This window comes from Acanthochromis polyacanthus, chromosome 22, assembly GCF_021347895.1.
Source record: "Acanthochromis polyacanthus isolate Apoly-LR-REF ecotype Palm Island chromosome 22, KAUST_Apoly_ChrSc, whole genome shotgun sequence".
Taxonomy (NCBI): domain Eukaryota; kingdom Metazoa; phylum Chordata; class Actinopteri; family Pomacentridae; genus Acanthochromis; species Acanthochromis polyacanthus.
In genome coordinates this window covers 7,202,989-7,225,790 of record NC_067134.1, presented here as the reverse complement: position 1 = coordinate 7,225,790, position 22,802 = coordinate 7,202,989, and the positions used below count along the sequence as shown (strand labels likewise).

General features: G+C 42.0%; 1 protein-coding gene across 2 annotated transcripts in view; it reads right to left on the bottom strand.

Annotated features, from left to right (window-relative positions):
* Positions 1-4,475: 4,475 nt before the first annotated feature.
* Positions 4,476-22,802, bottom strand: part of LOC110967823 (kalirin-like) — a 66,813-nt gene continuing 48,486 nt past the window's right edge. The window contains exons 44-57 of one of the 2 annotated variants that reach the window (XM_051941931.1): positions 21,429-21,560; positions 21,237-21,350; positions 19,689-19,759; positions 19,541-19,607; positions 16,588-16,691; positions 16,057-16,126; positions 14,435-14,521; positions 14,182-14,274; positions 13,259-13,309; positions 13,048-13,125; positions 11,999-12,184; positions 11,747-11,918; positions 10,512-10,657; positions 4,476-10,433 (exon numbers count right to left, since the gene is read on the bottom strand). In XM_051941931.1, the coding sequence (XP_051797891.1) occupies positions 10,248-10,433; positions 10,512-10,657; positions 11,747-11,918; positions 11,999-12,184; positions 13,048-13,125; positions 13,259-13,309; positions 14,182-14,274; positions 14,435-14,521; positions 16,057-16,126; positions 16,588-16,691; positions 19,541-19,607; positions 19,689-19,759; positions 21,237-21,350; positions 21,429-21,560 (1,557 nt within the window). In that variant the 3' untranslated portion in view covers positions 4,476-10,247. The remainder of the gene's footprint in view (positions 10,434-10,511; positions 10,658-11,746; positions 11,919-11,998; positions 12,185-13,047; positions 13,126-13,258; positions 13,310-14,181; positions 14,275-14,434; positions 14,522-16,056; positions 16,127-16,587; positions 16,692-19,540; positions 19,608-19,688; positions 19,760-21,236; positions 21,351-21,428; positions 21,561-22,802) is intronic. The other variant, XM_051941932.1, reaches the window with a different exon arrangement.

The window sequence follows — 22,802 nt, the reverse complement described above, 5'->3', positions numbered from 1 at the left end:
TGATGTTTTTGTCATATTTTGGACCACATACTAAAAAATTATCAAAAATTCAAAGTGATCCAGAATCCTTTCCGGATTGCGACCAAAATTAAATCAACTCTTAGTCTTACCATAGTCTACATCCCCTCAAAATTTCATCTGAATCTGCCCAGGCATTTTTGAGTTATCTCGCTAACAGACAGACAGACAGACGGACACACAAAGGCCGGGTGTCCCATAACCTCTTTGGCGGAGGTAACTATGACGGACAACATAGCATTGGCCAATCTATATTAATTTTAGTGAAGGGCCTCAGATACAAACCTGATGTACTGACTGGTCATGTTTATAATGTCATCCAAACAGCTGGCATTATTGCGCTGAGGGATGGTTGTGATATCCAGACCTAAAGGACATCATTTAACTGTTTATCAGACCCAGATAGGATTTAGACAACACATGTAACCTCATATATTCTTCATATAAAACACATACCTGTCGGCCACTTAAGGCTGGAAGGAGCCGGTGTCACCAGAAACCCCCGAGTCGTCAGCTCCTGTGTCTGTACCGGGATGGCGTGGTTTGGGTGGGGGGGGGTCGGTCTAAGACGGCCCAGTTCAGCACATAGATCCAAGAGCACTGCTCTCGGGAATCTGAATCTGCTTATTAGCCAGTCATCATCCAGGAAATCCCTGTGTGACAGATCACCTGTCTGGGGTCCTCTCAGTGCAATAACCACGGCAGTTCGTCAATGCAACTCAGGTTTTTATTTGCCACCAACCACCATACATAAACAGTCTTCCTTGCCCGGCGCTACACCGGATCTCGTCCGGTAAACAGTTTCAGTGTCCGCCCGGCTCTCCGCCGGTTCTCATCCGGTAACCAGTCCCAGTATCAGCCTGACTCTCCACAGGACCTCGTCCTGTCCGCTGTCCTCCGCCCGTCCGTCCCTCCTTCCTCTCTTTTGTCCTCTGCTCCAGCCTGTTACTGTGGAGGTAATCAGGTCAGCCTAATTGTTACCAACTGTGTCAATTAAGCTGACGCTGCTTCCATACACTCTCCTCCACACCTCTCTCCCCTGCAGCTGAGCTCTCCCACGCCCATCGCCACACCCCGTTATCCCTAAAATCTCTCTCCATTCTTAACGTGATCTTCCAGCAATGCCAGCCCATCCATTGTGCCACATTACACACGGCTGTCACCCGCTATTTATCCGTTTGATCAGCGATTGGACTGATTGTCACAGGCCTTTTCCAAATTAATAATCAATCAGTGCCACTCACCGCTCTGTATCATTTGAAGATGGAAGTTTGATATATGAACATAGTTCTGCAAATACAGTCGTAGGCCGAATGGTGCACTATATGAACATCTACAACAATGAGGGTTTATGATTATCCGGCTCTACAAGTCTAATATGTGATAACAATAAAGGTTTGAGATCAATCTGGTTTCAATTCACCACTTCACCCTCCAGCACTGCCGTTCCCTCTGTCTCCAAAATGTGCGTAAACAAGCATCAAAGTTGGAGCACCGGTGCACACATTCTCACTCCAAGTTTGTTTTTAGAAATCACAACGAACACAGCGTACGCCACTTTCTACGCAAAGGTTGTGATTTACACCACTTTCTATCCTGTTTTGTGCGTAAGCAAGCTTTATAAATGAGGCCCCAGGTCTTTAAGCAGCATCACTAAAATCCATGGAGCTCCAGAGAAATGAAGGAAGGTCAACTTTTATCAGCCTCCATCCAGATGTTCAACTTGATATCTTCACTTTGAGATTTTTAGCTCCACAAACCTTTAATATCACACTTTATGATCATTTATTAGGACTTTAATGGAATCCAGCAGCAGATTTAGTTTTTGTTCACAAACTTTATTCTTGTCGTCGTGGGACTGCAGGATTTCAAACTGTTCCTTCTATCTGACCTCATGTTTATTAGTTTTAGTGCAGAAAGTTATTTTAATTGTCCATTAGTCTCTTAAAGACCAAATAATAAATTGGATTAGTCAAGAGGTTTAAATTTCTTACTTTGTCATGTTTTAAATATAACTAAAAAATATAAAAAGTTTAGAGCAATTATATTTTATTAATATCACTTTAAATACAGATAATTGAAAAGAAAAAACTGTCTCTGAAATCCTCAATGAACTGATGCGTCATCTAGTGTTAAACTGAATAAGAATTCTTATTAATATAAAATGGAACTGACTGAGCTGTATTCATTAAATCCAGATATTTCAAATTAAAAGAAACAACATTGAAAGATTTCAGTCATTAAACCTGAAATTCATTTCCCAAAGAAAACCATCCTTTAATGTCTTCCCTTAAAATGAGCAACATTTTAAAATAAAGCTGCAAAGTAAAAGTTTCACACTAAAGATGAACCACTGATGAACATTTAATGGCATCAACTCAGTTATTATGAGGAAACAGAAATCCATTTCTAATATTTCTATCAAATATGTTTCTGTCTATAAAATATCCTGGACATCAATAAAAAAAATGGACGCTGTGGCTGAACCATTAGTTGAACTTTAGTGCATCGTTTAGTGGAAAAACAACCATCCTTGTACATCTCCATCAACACGTGCACTGAGTCCATCCACGTAGTACGACATCATGACTGATTTGAGACTCTATACCTGTAAGAAATCTCAGCATGTACATCCTCTAGAAGTATGCTGAAGACCATTACACTGCTGTCATTAATATCACAACCCATCACTGACTGACACACATTTCGTCTCTCATTTTTGTATTCTTTGTCATTTTGTCTCGTTTGTTATTTTAAATCTGATTTTTATCTTTTTGTGTTGTTTTATGTAGTTCTTGTCAGTTTGTGTCTCATTTTTGTCCCATTTTTGTCTTTTTCTGTCGTTTGACATCTTCTTTGTACTGTCTTATACCTAATTTTTGTAATTTTGTGGTAATTTGTCTATTTTTAAAAAAATCTGGACTTTAATTTGCACTAAAATATTTCACATTACAGTAAAATGAATACTTTCTTTAAAAGAAAAATTATCGTTGTCGTCTAAAATATGGATATTTACGAATTTATGACGTTTTATTCCACAGTACAAACATTTTCTCCGATATTTTGGTTTTGAATTTTCCATCAACACACTTTTAGCATGTTTTTTCTTATATGTGAATCTGAATCTGTTTGAACAACATCTGAAGAATCATTAAAAATAAAAACCTGAAACTTTCTGTTATTCTCGTCATGTCTTTCATTTTGTAATAATAAGAACTAGATCAAATAATCTCTGATTATTGGTGAATTTAAATATGAAAAAAGTGAAGTCATGAAAAGTTCTATTTTTGATTTCATAGTAACAGAAAACCTGATAAATAAAAAAGTTTTTAAAAAGCTATTTTGATTGAACTTCTATAACTGATTGAGCAGGTTTGACAAGTTGGAGCACATAAACTAAAATAATGGATCGATGTAGATCAGATTATATGATTAAACCCAGTAGAAATCTGTTTTTAATCTTTGGATCCCGTTTTGTCAGTCTGTCTCGCAGTTTTGTGTCATTTCGTGGGTAATTCTCACGACTTTCGGCCCAACAGATGGCACAGAGTCTGTGGTTTTGGATGAAAAATGAAGTTTATTACAAACAACGACAGAGAGCTGTTAGCAGTCAGTTAGCAGCTGTTAGTTCTGTACAAATAACACTGTTTGATTGGTTAGTTGAGTTCGCCAATCGGCAACAAGGCTTGGTCTCAAACAGCACCCTACGCCCCCCGCACCACCCAAACCACCATGGTTCCCCCACTTCCTGTTGTAGGAACCCTTAAAACCACCCAACACCACCATGTTTCCTCCACTTCCTGCTGTAGGAACCCTTAAAACAACCCTAAACCACCCAACACCACCAAGGTTCTTCCACTGTAGGAACCCTTAGTGGTCTACGGTAGTGGTTCTCAACCCTGTTCCTCAGGACCCCATGTCCTGCATGTTTTAGATGCTTCCCTGCTCCAACACACCTGATTCAAATGATCAGCTCATCATCAGGCTTCTGCAGAGGCTTGATGACGAGCTGATCATTTGAGTCAGGTGTGTTGGAGCAGGGAAGCATCTAAAACATGCAGGACATGGGGTCCTGAGGAACAGGGTTGAGAACCACTGGTCTAAGGAACCCTTAGGGACCCTTCGTGGTCTATTCTTAGTGAAGAATATACCTAAATGGTCTAAAGGCTCCCAAGAATACTCCAGTGGTCTAAGGGCTCCATCCTGAACCTTTAACGTGCACTATATTTTACATTTAAACTCTTCACAGTGAGCCACCTGTAAGGAAAACCTTCCACAGTGCACTTGTTTCCTTCCTTTCACCCTTCATAGTGCACTACCTTCCACCTCTCCATGCACCCTAAACCCTTCAGGTGCACTCCGAGTTCACAGGTGGCTCATGTCTTTTCAATAACTTTTCTTGGACTTTGCTGAATAAAAGGATCTTCCATTCCTGAAACAGTGAACAAGGCGGCATCTGGTGTTAGTTTGGGTTCTTTAATGTTGTGTTCACGTAACGTTGGGATTTACACACCTCCAGTGAAGGTTGGGGACTTTTTACCAGTTGGACGTCAGTAATTCCGACAGTTCAACGTGACGTGAATGCAACATCAGACCACAGTAAAAGCAACATACACCTCTGGCATCGACCACGTCTCTGAAAATATCATTTGAGTTGAAAGAGGCTTGTTATTGGTTGGTTTTGTGTTATCTGTCACTGTATTTTTGGTTTATTTCATGGGAAATTGACACTTTTATTGTCTTGGAAAGGAAAGGAAGTCTTAGTAAGCTATGACTTAATTGATCCTAAACTGAGCTTCTTTTTGGTTTCTGAAGATGTTTGATTTCTATCAGAACCAAACTGTGCAGAAGATCGGACAGAAAATCCTGTAAGTTTCAAGGAAATATCAAGTAAATGTTTAGTGTCCAACCAAAAACCAGTGTCTTCGATCTCAAACCGGATGTTTTAGGAGTTAAAACATCAACCTGAGTCCCAGATATCTGCTATCCAACAAGCAAACACTTCTGCTTCCAAACGTTGTTCCCTAAAACCATAAATAGTTCAGTAAATGTTCCACATCCGACTGATGAACATCTGACGTGAGGCTTTAAGATGCCGTCGGTGTGTGTTGCCCTGTAAGGAGACGTTTGGTTTGATCGAGTCTGTCTTAATTCAGTTCTCACAGCACCGATGATGAAAAGAAGCCAACCTGGATGTTGCTCTGGTTCTGGACATGGTGTTCTCCCGTTCTCCCGGCAGCATGTTCAGGTTCCTGACCCCAGGATGTTCTCAAACAGAACCCAAAGACCGGATCAGAACCAGAATCTGCTTTACTGTTGGTGTTTTTAGGGACTAATTTTAAATTTATCTAAAACTATAAATATGCTTTAAACTGCCTTGAGGGAGTTTAGCTAACAACGGGCACCATGACAAAGACTCCTGTGTTGGCTAATGACCTCCAATCAGAACTCAGGTAGCTAAGAGCATTGGTAGTAACTTGGATGGTGTCCCTTTAACCAGCTGAGACATTTTAATGACTGGTGGTTTCAACTGGCTTCCTCAGCGTAGAGATAAACATTGACTGTTCCACATTTGCTCTATTCATTGATAAAGTGGTTGACTATTGAGCAGGAAAACTATTTAAATTTAAATCCCTACTGCGAGTGTTTGATCAGCAGAATTTAAGGTTGTGCAGTTTAGAATCATAATTGTGATACGGAATAAATGTTGGGTGATTTCTAGTCAAATATTTGGCAAAAACATGTAAAGCAGGGATGTCTCAATTATGTAGACACATTTTCAGTTATTTGGACAACATTCTCTTTAGCTGTACTTCCTGGTTGTTCCACCAGGTGGAGCCTCTTCCTGCTGAATACTGTAGAGCCCAGAGAAGGCGTCATTCAGACTACAGGAAGGTCATGTTGGCAAGCAGAGAGCATTGTGGGAGGTTAGCTAGCAAGTTTCTAGACATTTTGGAGTAGTCTCAAATTGTTATGGACATTTTTTGAGTCATTTAGGACAATTTTCAAGTAATTATGGACAAGTCGTAATTTTAGACAGATTTTGAGCAGTCTTGGACAATTTTGGGGTCATTTTAGACAAGTTTTGGGTTATTTTGAACTAATTTTAAGGAAACCTGGGCAAGCTTTGAGTTATTTGGACCATATTTTCTTTAGCTGTAGTTCCTGGTTGTTCCACTAGGTGCCGCTTCTTCCCACTTAGTACTGTAGACACCAGAGGAGGCGTCACTCAGGCTACAGCAAGTTCATCAACTTAAACGTTTTAATGTTCTAAGAGATTTTGGTAAATTTTGTCATTTTCGCAAAATCTTTAGTCATTTTGGACAAAATTTGTTTCAGCAATAGTTCCTGGTTGTTCCACCAGGTGGCGCCTCTTCCCGTTTAGTACTGTAGAGACCAGAGGAGGCGTCACTCACACTACAGGAAGTTCAGCTTGTTTAACTGGCTGGTTTTAAGACATTTTGGCCAAATCGTAAGTAGTCATTTTAGACAAGCTTTGGGTCACGGTGGACAATATATTCTTTAGCTGTCGTACCTGGTTGTTCCACCAGGTGGAGCCATAAGTCAATCCTGGGTGTGGCTTCCGTTCTTACACATATCAGCATGTGAGCGCTGCATTGAGACCATCAGAACAAACCCAACGTTCCTTCAGCGTTCCACCTTAGAGCCCTGTTATTTGGACTGTTTCCCGAGGTGGTGCAGTAGCCTTAAGGACCGGGTGTTGTCTGAGAATGGCACCAGAGAAACAGAGAGAGAGACAGAGGTAGAGAGAGACAGGCAGAGAGAGAGAGAGACAGGCAGAGAGCGTGTTGAAGGTTACAGCTCCGGTTGTCGTAGAAACAGACGGTCACAGTACGGTTGTGTTGCTGCCGTCTGACGGTGGAGAGACGGAGACGACGGGTTGGACGTCTGGTCTATATACAGAAACGAGATATGCATAATCAGAATATCCAAACATTACCCTAGCTGGGCCGCCGCTTGCGTCTCCAGCGCCGCCGCTGCCACTGGCGGTTGCTATGGTAACGGTGGCGATGGGGAGGGATGGAGGGGTGGGGCGGCGGCGGCTCTGGTTCGCTTAAAAGACAAACAAAAACAAAACAAAAAGAAAAGGGTGTCACCGCAAACACAACGAGTCGTCATGGCAACGCTACACCGGGACACCAGCTAACTGTCCGTGGAAAAAACACGCACACACGGGACGGCGTCACTAACACGCTCTCTCTCTCACACAAATATTAATATGACAAACAGTTTTTTCTCTCTATTGAGGTGAAAAACAGACTCTTATTATTCTTAATTATCTTCATCTTCATCATAGCAGTGGAGTGTGTGTGTGTGTGTGTGTGTGTGTGTGTGTGGATATGTGTCCTCAGTCTGCTTATACACACTATGGAACAGGACACAGAGCTCCGTTCTGATTGGCTGACAGGTCCTTTCACCTTTCCTTCTCCTCCAGGAGGCTTTTGTTTTGTTTTATTCATTTTTTAAAAACTGTCTCTTGTTGCTAGGCAACGGCAGCTTCCTGGGGTCCCCGCTCCAATGGGCGGTGGTGATGATGTCGTGGTCATTTGGCCTCCCTCCCTGTTTGTGTTGTTGTCAGTGTATGGCTGGTTGCCGGGGGCGTCCAGACGGCGGTGTCTGATTGGACGAGGTGAGGACGGAGGCGGGGCCGGTCGGCGTGTTTTGGTTGAATGTTGAAGCACCAGGAAGGAGGGAGGAGTTTAACAGTACCTGCTGCTGGGAATGTGTGTCTGTGTGTGTCTGTGTGTGTGTGTGTGTGTGTGTGTGTCTATGTGAGTGTGTGTGTGTGTGTCTATGTGTGTATATTTGTGTGTCATCCATCTTTTATTACTGGTCTGTAAACATTCAGTCATCAGGCGTTTGTCCACTGCAGGAAACAGGTACTGCCCCAGTTTGGCCTTTTAGCCTGAAAAATGCGACGTAACTGGTTCTGGTTGGAGGCTAGCGGTGGGCACCATGACGAAGAGTCCTGTGGAGGTTAAAGAGCTCCAGCCAGAGTTTGTGTTTTAAGGATGAACTGGAGACGAGTAGGACAACGAGCCTGGAGGCTAACTGCACATCTATGGTTAAAGCTAGCCTGATCAGACAGAACAAAGTCTTCTATCCTGAATTTCTTCCAATAATTGAATAACTGTTGGTTAAAGAAAGTTTATCTGTAACAAGGACGGTTGTTCTGGTTGGAACACTGACTTCCTGCAATTGAAAAAGGCCTTTTATTAAGGTTAAGAATGTGGAACCTGAAGTAAGACGACGTCCACCTGTCCGCTTCCCAACATACGGCTCAGGAGCCCTCCAAGGGGTCACACGAAAAGAAAAACAGTGTTCAGTTGCAGAAAGTTGTTGATAATCTGACCTGGTTGGCCGGTCTTATGTTTTCCAAGAACTTGATGGTCTGCTAGCGTTAGCATGAAAATAAGTGTTAGCTGCAGCACGACCTGTTGTCCATTTCAAACATCAGTTCATCATTTAAATCAACTTTTGATGTTAAAACCCACTTTAAACACTTTTAGCTTCTAAAATCGGTGTACTTCCTGCCTTCCTTTGTCTCAGTGAACCAAACATCTTTGGGTATAATTACATGATCCAAGACTGTGGACTATGGCCATTTAGGTGATTTTTATATCGACTGATTAATCGCCACCTTTCCATCCTTCAATTGGGATAACGAGACTAAAAAACTTGAGCTCCTGGAAACTTCAGATCTTCAATTATGCTTTGAAACTTCCTCCTTTAGAGAACTCATAGTTTGGCCTTTAGGAACCATGACTCTGCTGATGTTTTGGTTAAGAACCACTGTGTCGGACAGGCGGACGTTGCCATCTTTATGCTAGTTTCCAACTTCCCCAGAGTTAATGTAACTCTGTTGGTTGTGTAGCTGAAGTGCTGTTGGTCTGTTGGTTGCGTAGTTGAAGTGTTGCTGGTCTAGCTGTAATATTGTCGGTCTGTTGGTTGCGTAGTTGAAGTGTTGTCAGTCTATTGGTTGTGTAGCTGAAGTGTTGTTGGTCTGTTGGTTGTGTAGTTGAAGTGTTGTCGGTCTGTTGGTTGCGTAGTTGAAGTGTTGTCGGTCTGTTGGTTGTGTAGTTGAAGTGTTGTTGGTCTGTTGGTTGTGTAGCTGAAGTGTTGTCGGTCTGTTGGTTGTGTAGTTGAAGTGTTGTTGGTCTGTTGGTTGTGTAGCTGAAGTGTTGTCGGTCTGTTGGTTGTGTAGTTGAAGTGTTGTTGGTCTGTTGGTTGCGTAGCTGAAGTGTTGTCGGTCTGCTGGTTGTGTAGTTGAAGTGTTGTCGGTCTGTTGGTTGTGTAGTTGAAGTGTTGTTGGTCTGTTGGTTGCGTAGCTGAAGTGTTGTCGGTCTGCTGGTTGTGTAGTTGAAGTGTTGTTGGTCTGTTGGTTGCGTAGCTGAAGTGTTGTCGGTCTGTTGGTTGTGTAGTTGAAGTGTTGTTGGTCTGTTGGTTGTGTAGTTGAAGTGTTGTTGGTCTGTTGGTTGTGTAGCTGAAGTGTTGTCGGTCTGTTGGTTGTGTAGTTGAAGTGTTGTTGGTCTGTTGGTTGTGTAGCTGAAGTGTTGTCGGTCTGTTGGTTGTGTAGTTGAAGTGTTGTTGGTCTGTTGGTTGCATAGTTGAAGTGTTGTTGGTCTGTTTGTTCTGTAGTTGAAGTGTTGTCGGTCTGTTTGTTCTGTAGTTGAAGTGTTGTCGGTCTGTTGGTTGCGTAGTTGAAGTGTTGTCGGTCTGTTGGTTGTGTAGCTGAAGTGTTGTCGGTCTATTGGTTGTGCAGTTGAAGTGTTGTTGGTCTGTTGGTTGTGTAGTTGAAGTGTTGTCGGTCTGTTGGTTGCGTAGTTGAAGTGTTGTCGGTCTGTTGGTTGTGTAGCTGAAGTGTTGTCGGTCTATTGGTTGTGCAGTTGAAGTGTTGTTGGTCTGTTGGTTGTGTAGTTGAAGTGTTGTCGGTCTGTTTGTTCTGTAGTTGAAGTGTTGTCGGTCTGTTGATTGCGTAGTTGAAGTGTTGCTGGTCTAGCTGTAATATTGTCAGTCTGTTGTTTGTGTAGTTGAAGTGTTGTTGGTCTATTGGTTGTGCAGTTGAAGTGTTGTCGGTCTGTTGTTTGTGTAGTTGAAGTGTTGTTGGTCTGTTGGTTGTGTAGCTGAAGTGTTGTTGGTTGTAAACCAGACTCTGACCTGCTGTTGGTGTGTTTCTACGTGTGTCTTTGTGTCAGTGTGTGTTTGTGTCAGTGTGTGTTCAACACGCTGCGTGGCACCCAGCCTTCGGCAGCAGGCGAGTCGCTGTTGGCCGGCCGGTAGACCAGACTCTGACCCTGCTGGTTGGACGCCAGGATCTGGACCTTCTCCCCTCGAAACACTGAGATCTCGTCCTCTCGAACCGCCACAAAGTCCTGCAGCACCAGAACCAGCTCCTGAGGGGCAGGAGGTAGACGGCGTTAAGAACCAGGGTGGATCAAAGCGCCGAGACGGATTAAAGGCAGAATCCAAACCTGGTCATCCTGCTCGCTGTCTGGAGGAGGCTGGGGGGCGTGGCCATTTGGAGTGGGTGGGGCTGAAGGAGGTCGCCCCGACGATAGTGGGCGGGTCACCGAGATCCCGCCTTCCTTCCTCTGGTACTCGATGGGAGACTGGAGCGCTGTGGAGACGAAAACGAGTTCAACAGATTAAACCCAGACTGCATCTGTTGAACAACATCTGGAGAAGTTCCTGATTTTAAAGGAAGGACTGAGAATATATCCAGAGTGATTTAAGGAAGTCTAAAGATAATGTTTCAGGTTGGTCCAAGAATGTTTCAAGTGGAAATTGAGAAAGTTTAGGGAGATTTAACGATGTTTCAGGCAGATTTAAGGATGTTTCAAGGAGATTCATCCTTTAATCTTCCTGAAACATCCCAAAATCTCTCTTCACCACCGAGGTTCCTCCACTGCAGGAACCCTTAGTGGTCTATTCTCCCTCCTAAACCACCCAACATCACCAAGGTTTCTCCACTTCCTGTTGTAGGAACCCTTTGTGGTCTATTCTGAAGAAATAACTGAAGAATGATTTGGGGAGATTTGATAGTTTGTTGAAGACTTTAAGGGGTTTTGGGGTATGTGAACAGTGATTGTGATGTAAACAGATCCAAAGATGTTTCAGGATGAAATAAAGAGTATTCATGGAGATTCAAAGGCGATTTCCATGATATTTATTTATGATTTTAGGGGGAATTCGGGAACGTTTTGAGGCTGATTTGATGACGATCCACATGAAGGACGTCTAAGATAGATGATGTTTCCTGGATGAAATCAAGATCATTTAGAGATATTCAAAGATGTTTAGGGGCACAGTGATGAAATGAAGAGTATTTAGGGAGATTCCAGGATGTTTGAAGATTGATTTAATCATGACATTGAAGAATACGGATGTTAAGATGCTGTGAAAAGACTATAAGATGTTTCAAGCTGTTCAAAGGATGGTCCAGGATGAAATGAAGGATGTTTGGGGAGACAAAAGAGTCTTACTGTGATTCAGGAAGCTATAGGGATGGTTTAGGTTGGCTTCTACTTTACGGATATGACTGAGATTTGATGATTCAGTAAAGTTTTAGGGTAAAATTACGGATATTTGAAAGTATCCAGGACGTTTTTAAGCCTTATAGAGAGTTTTAGTGGAGGAAGATTTAGGAGGATTAAGGGACAATAGAGAAGATCTAAAGATGTAAAGGACATCTCAGGCTGGTCCTCACCTGACAGGAAGTTATTCTGGGCATCCAGCAGGGCGGCGATAGTCTCCACCCAGGTCATCTTGATGCTGCTGGAGAACGCCTGCAGAGTGAAGCGCTCCGCCGAGCCTCGAGACCACAACACGAACTTACAGGGGTCTCCGTCCACGCTGTCCTGCATCGCCAGGTAACTCACCTGTTCACACATAATCACCACATTAGTCCCGTCAATCCTAAATCTAACCGTCTCATCCTTGATCTGTCCACCGCTCTGACCTTGATGCTGTTCTTGAACTGGTATCCCGGGTTGTTGGAGCCTTTACGCAGCAGCTCGCTGAAGATGATGATCTGCTCGAACAGGAAAACCCGTCGCTCTTTACTGCGAGACAAAACTCCTCCGTCCTGCTCCCAAACGCAGAACGTCTCCTGCTGCAGCAGCTTCCCCTGAGAGGTCAGCTTCCCCTGAGGACACAAAGAAGGTGAGGACAGGTGAGGACAGACAGGTGAGGACAGGTGAGGACGGGTAAGGATGGGTGAGGACAGGCAGGTGTTTCATGTTTCACCTGGTCTGCTGATTATTCTCATTTTTATCTTTATTGGTGCTTCCATTCAAATTAAATGTGAAATTCATCAAAAATTTCCATCTAAAAATCAACAAAACTATGACAATCTTTGCAAAGCACTGTTATTTTAAAGCTGCTTTAATGTTTCTGACCACGTGAGGGCGACATAACTCCACCAACATCTAAAACACTGGAAGTACTTCACCTTAAACATAAGTACTTGTAGGGTTCCTCAGGGTTCTGCATGGGTCCTTCATATATTCAGCTCAGGTAAAACTCATTGCTACATTCATTTTGTGGCCACTTGGGAGCAGCAGAGTAAAATAGAAACACGACATTTGGTCCCATTTAAAGTTCTTTAATTATTAGTAAACAATTAAAGCCATAAAGTGTGCTGCAAACAGACAGGTGTATGGATAGGTGTTTGGACGGGTGTTTGGACAGGTGTGTGGACAGGTGTGTGGACAGGTAAGCAGACAGGTGTTTAGACAGGTAAGCAGACAGGTGTGTAGACAGGTCTTTGGACAGGTGTTTGGAAAAGTGTGTGGACAGGTGTATGGACAGGTGTTTGAATAGGTGTATGGACAGATCTTTGGACAGGTGTGTGGACAGGTAAGCAGACTGGTGTGTAGACAGGTGTTTGGATAGGTGTTTGGACAGGTAAGCAGACAGGTGTTTGGACAGGTGTGTAGACAGGTCTTTGGACAGGTATATGGACAGGTGTATGGACAGGTGTTTGGATACGTGTGGGGACAGGTGTACCTCGTATCCCTGCAGGCGTCCCAGGTTCATCATGTCGTTGCAGCGTTTGGGAACCATTGACATCAGCTCCACAGCTTTCTGCACATGGAGCCACAGGTGTTAAACATTAAAGGTCCTCCTCGTCAATCATTGATGTTTCCTCACTAACAGGTATGGTCAATAGTTCAGGTAGACTCAGATTATCAGAGAGGAACTCTAAACCTGGACTCACCTCGATCTCCTCGCAGTCCAGTCCTGCTTTGGACGTATACTTGAGGAAATCCTGATGGACAAATGCAGGTAAATCAGGAAAACAGCTCGATCAGGTGTTTTAATCAAAGTCACATTTAACCTGAACGTCTGAAAATATTCCAACAAACACATAGAGGACACATTCCTGGGAAGGTGGTTAGTCCCTGTTCAAGTCCAGATTCAAGTCCTGAGTTAAGACAAACTAGTTCTATTTCAACACCAACCAGTCCAGACTCCACTCGCAAATAGAGTACCAAGTGAAGAAGAACGAATCAAGTCTGGTGTCAAGCTCAACCAGTCCTGACTCAGGTTTTAAATGAAGTACCAAGTCAAGGCCAGCAAGACCTGAATGAGGACCAACATGTCCCAAGACTAGCCAAACAAGTTCTGAATAAAGTCCTGATCCAACACCAACAAGTCTTGAGTCAAGACCAACGACTTCCAAGTCAAGTTCAGAGTAATGAACAAGAAGCCGTGAGTTAAGTCCCAAGACCCTCATACCTCTAGGTCCGGAGTCAACACCAGCAGGTCCAGAGTCAAGACCAACAAGTTCCAACCCTAATCCAAGTCAAATCACAGGTTACATTCTGAATTTAAATAAGAGAAAGAAGTCCCAAGTCAAAACCGACAAGTCCTGGGGCAAGTCCAACTAGTTTCAAGTGAAGTCCTGATTTAAGATCAACAAGCCCCAAAACAAGTCAAACAAATCCACAGGGAAGTCCTGAATAAAGTCCTGAGTCAAGAGCAGGAAGTCCATAAAAACGTAACTGAAATAAATATCATCACATTCAAAGACAGAAATATAGTTTCCCAAGTTAAAATGTTAACTGAAATCTGACAGAACCACTTGGAAACAACATAACATGAAATAAAGACAGACTCGTTTGAAGACTTTGGACGGACCTTTAGCAGCAGCTGGTACTTGGTGATTCTCTGGATGGGTTTGATCAGATAATCACTGATGGACATCCGGCAGCTGATCTCATGCTGGATCTCCTGCAGACAGACGGACGGACACAAACCAAACTCCGTTAATTTAACCAGGGTAAAGATAAAAATGAAACAGTTAAAATACATTTTTATTAAACTCTAGAACATCAGCAGACTTGGACCTGTAAGAGTTCAAAAGATGAGAACCAGATAGAAGCAACGTTACCTCAAAGAAGTTCTCGTACTCAATGACGATGAACTCCGACCTCGGCTTGTTCTGACAGTAAACCACGTACATGTGCAGGCGCCGCTCCTGCAATGACAGCAACACCGAGTCAAGACCCGGTCCAGTCCTAGGCCAAATCCCAAGTCAAGTCCTGTGCCAAGTCCTGAGACAAGTCTTGACCCAAATCTTGAGTCTTTTCTTAAGTCAAGTCCCACATCAAGACCCAAGTCAAGGCCCGAATAAAGTAAAAAGTCAAGCTCTGCAACAAATCCTGTGCCCAGTCCTGAGGCAAGTCCATGGTCAAGACCCTCGAAAACTCCTATTGTCAAGGCCTGAGTCAAGACTAGATCAAAACAGAGTCAAGTCCCAAGCCAAATCCTGAGTCAAATATGAAGTCAAGTACCACATCAAGACCCAAATCAAGTCCTGAGTTAAATCCTGAGTCAAATACAAAGACAGGTCCTGGGACAAAAACCTGAGTCAAGTCCTGATTCAAGACCCAAGTAATGTCCCAGGTCAAGTCCTGAGAAAAGTCCTGGGTCAAGATCTGAGTCATGTTGCGAGTCAAAACCAACAACTCCTGAATCGAGTCCTGGATCAAGACCTGAGCTAAGTCCTGAGTCGAATCTAAAGTCAAATCTCACAACAGGATTCAGGTCAAGACACAAATCATGTAATGGATCAAGGCCGAGTCAAGTCCTGAGTCAAAACTAACAACTCCTGAGTTGTCAAGACCCGAGTCACGTCCCCAGTGAAGACCCAAGTCAAGTGCTGAGCCAAATTCTGACTCAATTCTAAATCCAACATCAAGACTTGAGTCAAATCCCAATTTAAGACCCTTGTAATGTCCCGGGTCAAGACCTTAATCAAGTCCTGGGTCAAGACCTAAGACAAGTCCGGAGTTAAAACCTGGGTCATACCCCTAAGTCCAGAGTTAAGACAATTACCAAATCACATCCTAAGTCAAGCACTGAGTCAAAACCAAAAAGTCATGAGTCAAGATCCAAAAGAAATCCTGATTAAAGTACCAAAGCAAGTCCTGAGTCAAGTTCTATTTCAAGTCATGAGACCAAGAGGTACCAACAAAAATGAACTTTTCCTGTGTCAGTTCTCAGTTTAAGTTCAATGTCAGGACTACCAAGTCCCAAATTAATTTCTCAGTTAAGACAGAAGTCAAGATACATTAAAGTCTCAAAACAAGTCCTGAATCAAAACCAAGAAATCAAGACCAAGTCATGAGAAAATCTTAAAGTCAGGACCAACCAAGTTCCAACTCAAGTCCCAAGTCAAGACCAACAAGTCCTGAGTTAAGTCGGGATAGGGACCATCAAGTCCTGAGTCACATCCAGTATAAGGATCAACTAGTGCCAAATCAAGACAAGTAAGTCCTGAGCTATGACTAACAAGTCTCAAGTCAAGTCATGAGTCAAATCCAACAGATGCAGACTTAAGATTACTAAGTCTTGAGCTGATTTTCAAAATTAAAATTCATGCAATATCAAAAAGTCTCAAGTCAAGTGCTGAGTCAAGACCAATGACCCTGAAGTCAAGTCATGTCCTACTCTGTAGACTTGTCCCGAACAAGTCATTGTGGCTGCAGAACCCCTGTTTGTAGAACTCACGTGTCTGATGAAGAGGTCAGCGAGGAGATCATGGTTCTGGACACAACGATCGAGTTCCACCAGGAAGAAGCTGGAACAGAAAAACAGACCACAGTGAGAACAAGAGAGTGTTTGTGTTGGTTTGTTGCATCAGTTGTGGTGTTTTGTGTGTCTATTGTATTGTTTTGTGTGCTTGTGTTGCTTTGTGTGTCTGTTGTGTTGTTTTGTATGTCTGTTGTGTTGTTTTGCATGTCTGTTGTATTGTTTTGCATGTCTGTTGTATTGCTTTGTGTCTGTTTTGTTGTTTTGTGTGTCTGCCGTGTTGTTTTGTGTATCTGTTGTGTTGTTTTGCATGTCTATTGTGTTGTTTTGCATGTTTATTGTGGTGTTTTGTGTGTCCGTTGTATTGTTTTGCATGTCTGTTGTCTTTCTTTGTGTCTGCTGTGTTGTTTTGTGTGTCTGCTGTGTTTTGCGTGTCTGTTGTGTTGTTTTGCATGTCTGTTGTTTTGTGTGTTTGTTGTGTTGCTTTGAGTGTCTGTTTGTAACACGGACTCGCGGTGCCAGTCGTAGATCTGCTGGATGTTGCCGAACACGATCTTGTCTTTTCCTCTCATGTCCTCTGGGATTCCTCTGACCTCCAGCCGCGACATGAAGCCCTGACGGACACAGAGACGAGTTTAGTTTCATTTACCTCAAGTCAAGTCCTGGGTCAAAACCAGCAACTCCTAAGACAAGTTCTGGGACAAGACTTGAGTCACGTCCAAAGTCAAGTCCTAACCAAGTCAAAACTGTCTCCTTAGGACTGATCTGGGGGTTCATATGGATTCTGTAAAGCGTCTTGAGACAATTTGACCTGTAATTGGTGCTATATAAATAAAGTTGAAATGAACTGAAAATCAACAAGTTCTGGGTCAAATTCTGAGTCAAGACTTGAGATAAATCCTGGGCAAAGACCTGAGTCAAGTCCCAAGTCAAGTCCATAGCAAAGTTCTAAGTCAGAAAAAAAACAGTCTAAATCAAATTTCAAAATCATGGCCCAAGTTAAAATCAACAAGTCTGAAGTCAAGTCCTGAGGTGAGTCTCCAGTAAAGTGTCAAGACACGAGAAAAACCCAAGTCACAACCCAAATCAGTCCATGGTCAAGACGAGAGTGAAGTCCTCGGTCAAGACCTGAGTTGAAATCCTTGTCAAAACCAACTAGACTTGAGTCAAATCCCGAGTCAAGTCCCGATTTAAAACCTAAGTCAAAATCAACAAATCTTTCGTCAAGTCTCCAGTGAGGTCCTTGGTTAAGACCTACAGTAGGTACGGAAAGTATTCAGACCCCTTGAAATTTTTCACTCTCTGTGTCATTGCAGCCATTTGCCAAAATCAAAAAAGTTCATTTTATTTCTCATGAATAGGACTCAGCACCCCATCTTGACAGAAAAAAACAGAAATGTAGAAATTTTTGCAAATTTATTAAAAAAGAAAAACTGAAATATCACATGGTCAGAAGTATTGAGACCCTTTGCTCAGTATTGAGTAGAAGCACCCTTTTCAGCGAGTACAGCCATGAGTCTTCTTGGGAACAAGTTTTTCACACCTGGATTTGGGGATCCTCTGCCATCCTTCCTCGCAGATTCTCTCCACTTCTGTCAGTTTGGATGGTTGAACGTTGGTGGACAGACATTTTGAGGTCTCACCAGAGATGCTCAATTGGGTTTAGGTCAGGGCTCTGGCTGGGCCAGTCAAGAACGGTCACAGAGTTGTTGTGAAGCCACTCCTTTGTTATTTTAGCTGTGTGCCTAGAGTCATTGTCCTGTTGAAAGATGAACCTTTGGCCTAGTCTGAGGTCCTGAGCACTCTGGAAGAGGTTTTCCTCCAGGATATTTCTGTACTTGGCCGCATTCATCCTTCCTTCAATTGCAACCAGTCGTCTTGTCCCTGTAGCTGAAAAACACCCCCACAACATGATGCTCCCACCACCATGTTTCACTGTAGGGATTGTATTGGGCAGGTGATGAGCAGTGCCTGCTTTTCTCCACACATACCGCTTAGAATTAACACCAAAAAGTTCAATCTTGGTCTCACCAGACCAGAGAATCTTATTTCTCATAGTCTGGGAGTCCTTCATGTGTTTTTTCAAACTCTATGCGGGCTTTCATGTGTCTTGCACTGAGGAGAGGCTTCCGTCGGGCCACTCTGCCATAAAGCCCCGACTGGTGGAGGGCTGCAGTGATAGTTGAGTTTGTGGAACTTTCTCCTATCTCCTGACTGCATCTCTGGAGCTCAGCCACAGTCATCTTTGGGTTCTTCTTTACCTCTCTCACCAAGGCTCTTCTCCCACCATTGCTCAGTTTGGCTGGACGGCCAGGTCTAGGAAGAGTTGTGGTCGTCCCAAACTTCTTCCATTTGAGGATTATGGAGGCCACTGTGCTCTGAGGAACCTTGAGTGCTGCAGAAATTCTTTTGTAACCTTGTCCAGATCTGTGCCTTGCCACAATTCTGTCTCTGAGCTCCTTGGGCAGTTCCTTCCACCTCATGATTCTCATTTGCTCTGACATGCACTGTGAGCTGTAAGGTCTTATATAGACGGGTGTGTGCCTTTCCTAATTAAGTCCAATCAGTTTAATTAAACACAGCTGGACTCCAATAAAGAAGCAGAACCATCTGGAGGAGGACCAGAAGAAATGGACAGCATGTGAGTTAAATATGAATGTTGCTGCAAAGGCTCTGAATACTTCTGACCATGTCATATTTCAGTTTTTCTTTTTTAATAAATTTGCAAAAATTTCTACATTTCTGTTTTTCCTGTCAAGATGGGGTGCTGAGTGTACATTAATGAGAAATAAAATGAACTTTTTTGATTTTGGCAAATGGCTGCAATGACACAGAGAGTGAAAAATTTCAAGGGGTCTGAATACTTTCCGTACCCACTGTAAGTCAATCCCAAGTCAAACCAGCAAGTCAAGGATTAAGTCCTGAGTCAAAGCTAACAGGTCCTAAGTCAAGACCCATGTTGAGTCCTGAATCAATACTCAAGTCGACTTCTGAGAAAAGCCTCAAGTCAAGACCTGAGTCAATCCTGAGTCAAAGAAAACAAGTCCTAAGTCAGGACAAGTTATGAGGCAAACCTCAGCTTGATCTGACAGTAAACCCTGCAGTAAGCTAAGTCCAATTTCAAGCCCCAAGTCAAAATTAACAAGTGCTGAGTAATGTCTGGAGTAAAAGCCTTGGTTAAACCAATCCGTCATGAGTGAAGCCCCAAGTCAAACTTCAGATCAAGTCCTGGGTCAAGAGCTCTGTCAAAACCAACAAGTCTTGAATTAAGTCCTGAATCAAAGCCGGGTTCTGCTCTGGTGACTCTGTCCTAGAAGAGTCCAGATTTAGTTTCATTAAACTCGATATTCAGATAGTTTGATATTTTTTATTTGGCTAACTTGGACTGAAGTAAACAACCAACACTGAGCTGATTCTAAACAGAATAGTTTGAATAAAAAGTTGAATAATTAAAGTTCCTGACCTCCACGATGACTCCCAAGTCCTTCACATAGTCCTTCTCTGATTGGACCATCTCGTTAACGACGAACCTGCACAAATACCAAACCTCAGAGTTCAGACGGATCCACTGAATGCTAAAACTTTAGACATTTAGTTTCAGTTTTTCTTACATTCGTCCTCTGAGGGCCTTGTTCCTCTGTTCGGTGTCCGACTCGTTCGATCCCTGATCCGAATCCAGAGCCTGCAGAGATTAAAGGGAAAAAAAGAAAGTTTAAAAGCAGAAGCGCTAAAAAATCTCAAATAAAATCTGTGCAAAATGATAGAACCAACAAGTCAAGACCTGAACCAAGTCCCACATCAAGACCCTAGTAAAGTCCTGGGAAAAGTCCTGAGAAAAGTCCTGGGTCAAGGTTTGAGTCAAGTCCCGAGTCAAAACCCACAACTCCTGAATCGAGTCCTGGATCAAGTCCTGAATCAAGACCACATCAAGTCCGGAGTCAAAACCAACAACTCCTGGATCGAGTCCTGGATCAAATCCTGAGTCAAAACTGACAATTCCTAAGTTGGGTTCTGGGTCAAGACCTGAATTTAAACTTGAATCAAAGCCAATAAGTACTGAATTAAGTCCTGAGTCAAAACCTGGGTCATACCAATTGGTCCCGAGTCCAAGTGAAGTTCTGACTCAAGTCCAGAGTCAACACAACAAGTCTCCACTGAAGTCTTCAATCAAGTCCAGAGTCAACACAAACAAGTCCCAAATCACATCTTAAGTCAAATTGTGAGTAAAAACCAACAAGTCCTGAATCAATTCCCAAGATAAGTCCTGAGTCAAGTCCTATTTCAAGTCATGAGTCACGACCAAGAGGTACCAACTAAAATGAACTTTTCCTGGTCAGGTCTCAGTTTAAGTTCGAGGTCAGGACTACCATGTTCCATTAGTTTCTCAGTTAAGACCTAAGTCAAGGTGAAAGGCAAGTCTCAAAACAAGCCCTGAGTCAAAACCAAGAAGTCAAGACCAAGTCATGAGCTAATCTCCAATTCAGGACTGACCAACTCCCAATTTAAGTCCCAAGTCAAGACCAACAAGTCCTGAGTCACATCCAGTATAAGGGCCAATAAGTCCTGAGTCACATCCAGTATAAGGGCCAACAAGTCTTGAGTCACATCCAGTATAAGGGCCAATAAGTCCTGAGTCACATCCAGTATAAGGGCCAACAAGTCCTGAGTCACATCCAGTATAAGGGCCAACTAGTCCTGAGTCACATCCAGTATATGGGCCAACTAGTCCTGAGTCACATCCAGTATATGGGCCAACAAGTCCTGAGTCACGTCCAGTATAAGGGCCAACTAGTCCTGAGTCACATTCAGTATATGGGCCAACAAGTCCTGAGTCACATCCAGTATAAGGGCCAATATGTCCCACATCAAGGCAAGTGAGTACTAAGCTTTGACCAACAAGTCTCAAGTCAAGACATAGTCAAGACCAACAGATCCAGAGTGAGGACTAGGAAGTCTGGATCTGATTTTCAAAATTAAGATCGAGGTAAATTCCAAAAAGTCTCAAGTCAAGTGCAGAAATTCTCCACAGTTAAAAATATGAATACAAAAAGAAAATATTCTGTCAGAGAAAAAATATAGAAGAGCCTCTTGCTTTCCTTTTGATTAGCTTCAGATATATTTCCATTACCTCGGGATGATAAACTCTTATTATTCGTTACCTCGGGATTGTTGGGGTCTTTGATGATCTGCATCGGTGGTGGTAAGGGGGTGGAGCCTTCCTCCTCTGGCTCCTCCTCTCCGCCGCTATGCCCCGCCTCCTCCTTCCTCGCCTTCTGCAGAACAAAACAAAGGAAGTGACTAGATGCTCCGGAAGCTTTCGTCTTTGTTTGTTTGTTTGTTTGTTTGTTTACCGCCTGAGCGTTGCCAGTGAGGGGTGTGGCCAGCTCCGGCCGGTTGTCCCGCCTCCTGGTCCTGATTGGAGGTTTCTTCTGTCCATCAGCTTTTCCTTGACTAAGCCGTCGGACTGGACTGGTTAGCCAGCGCTACGAGGGAAAACACGAAGGTTAGTAGGAAAATACTACAATACTGATAGTACTGGTGCTAATACTGCAGTATAAAAACACAGTAAACACACAGGATTTAATGTCTCATTAAAACATATTTTCTGGACTTAATTTACTGGAATTTAACACAAAATACAGTAAAATTACAAAAACAACTTTAGTTTTTCTAAGATTTAATAATAATATTAAATTGGAATTAATTAATTAAACTAAATATAATTAAATTAGAAAGGACATTTCTGTGAAATTCGGAGGAATTTGCAAATATAATTTTTAAGTTGTTTGAAATTAAAAAATAAAAATTTTTAAGGTTTTTAACATGATTTTAAATTAAAATTAATAATACATTTTTTAGAAAATAAATAAAAAATGAATAAATTCAGAAAATATTAAATAGAAAATAAAAAGCAGTGCTTTGATGTATTTAAAAATTACTAGAAAAAATCTGTATGATAATTAAAAATACAATTAGGTGATGATTGTTTAAAAATAAAGAAAGAGGGAATAGTCTGGCAGATTTGGTGCCAAACAAAGAAATACTGGAAAATAACAGAAAAACATTTAACTAATAAATGCAGGAATGTATTTTATCACTTAAAAATACAGAAAAAAAGATGCAAAAACACTAAATATAAATAAATGAAATAAAGAAAAATGTTTTAGACAAAAAATAATGAAAAATAAACAACAAACAAAAAAAAATTACCACTGGGTAAAAAACAAATAAATCAATGGAAAATGAATAAATTAGCAAATTTATTAATTCATTATTATTGTAATTATTATTGTTATGAAAAAAATCTGTAAATTTACAGATATTTAAAACAAACAATATGATTCCAAATAAAAATAAAGTAATAATAATAATAAGAAGAAGAATTATTATTATTATTATTACTATTATCATGGAAAAAATCAGTTGAAAAACAATACTGATGAAATACCAATGGTCTACAGTAAAATGTATAAAATTAATGGGAAAAAAATCTGCAAAATAATTTAGGAAAACACTTTTTCTTTGACTGTAAAAAACATATAAAATGCAAACGAAATGTAAATAAAGGGAGATATTCTGTCAATACGGAACAATACAGAAAAGTAACTGTGGGACGCCAAAAATATTGTATAAAATATATAAAAACAAAGAAAAAGTGAAAAATTCCAGAAAATTCCAGTAAAAAACACTTTCTCATGAAAATTCTGTAATTTCCAGGAACTAAA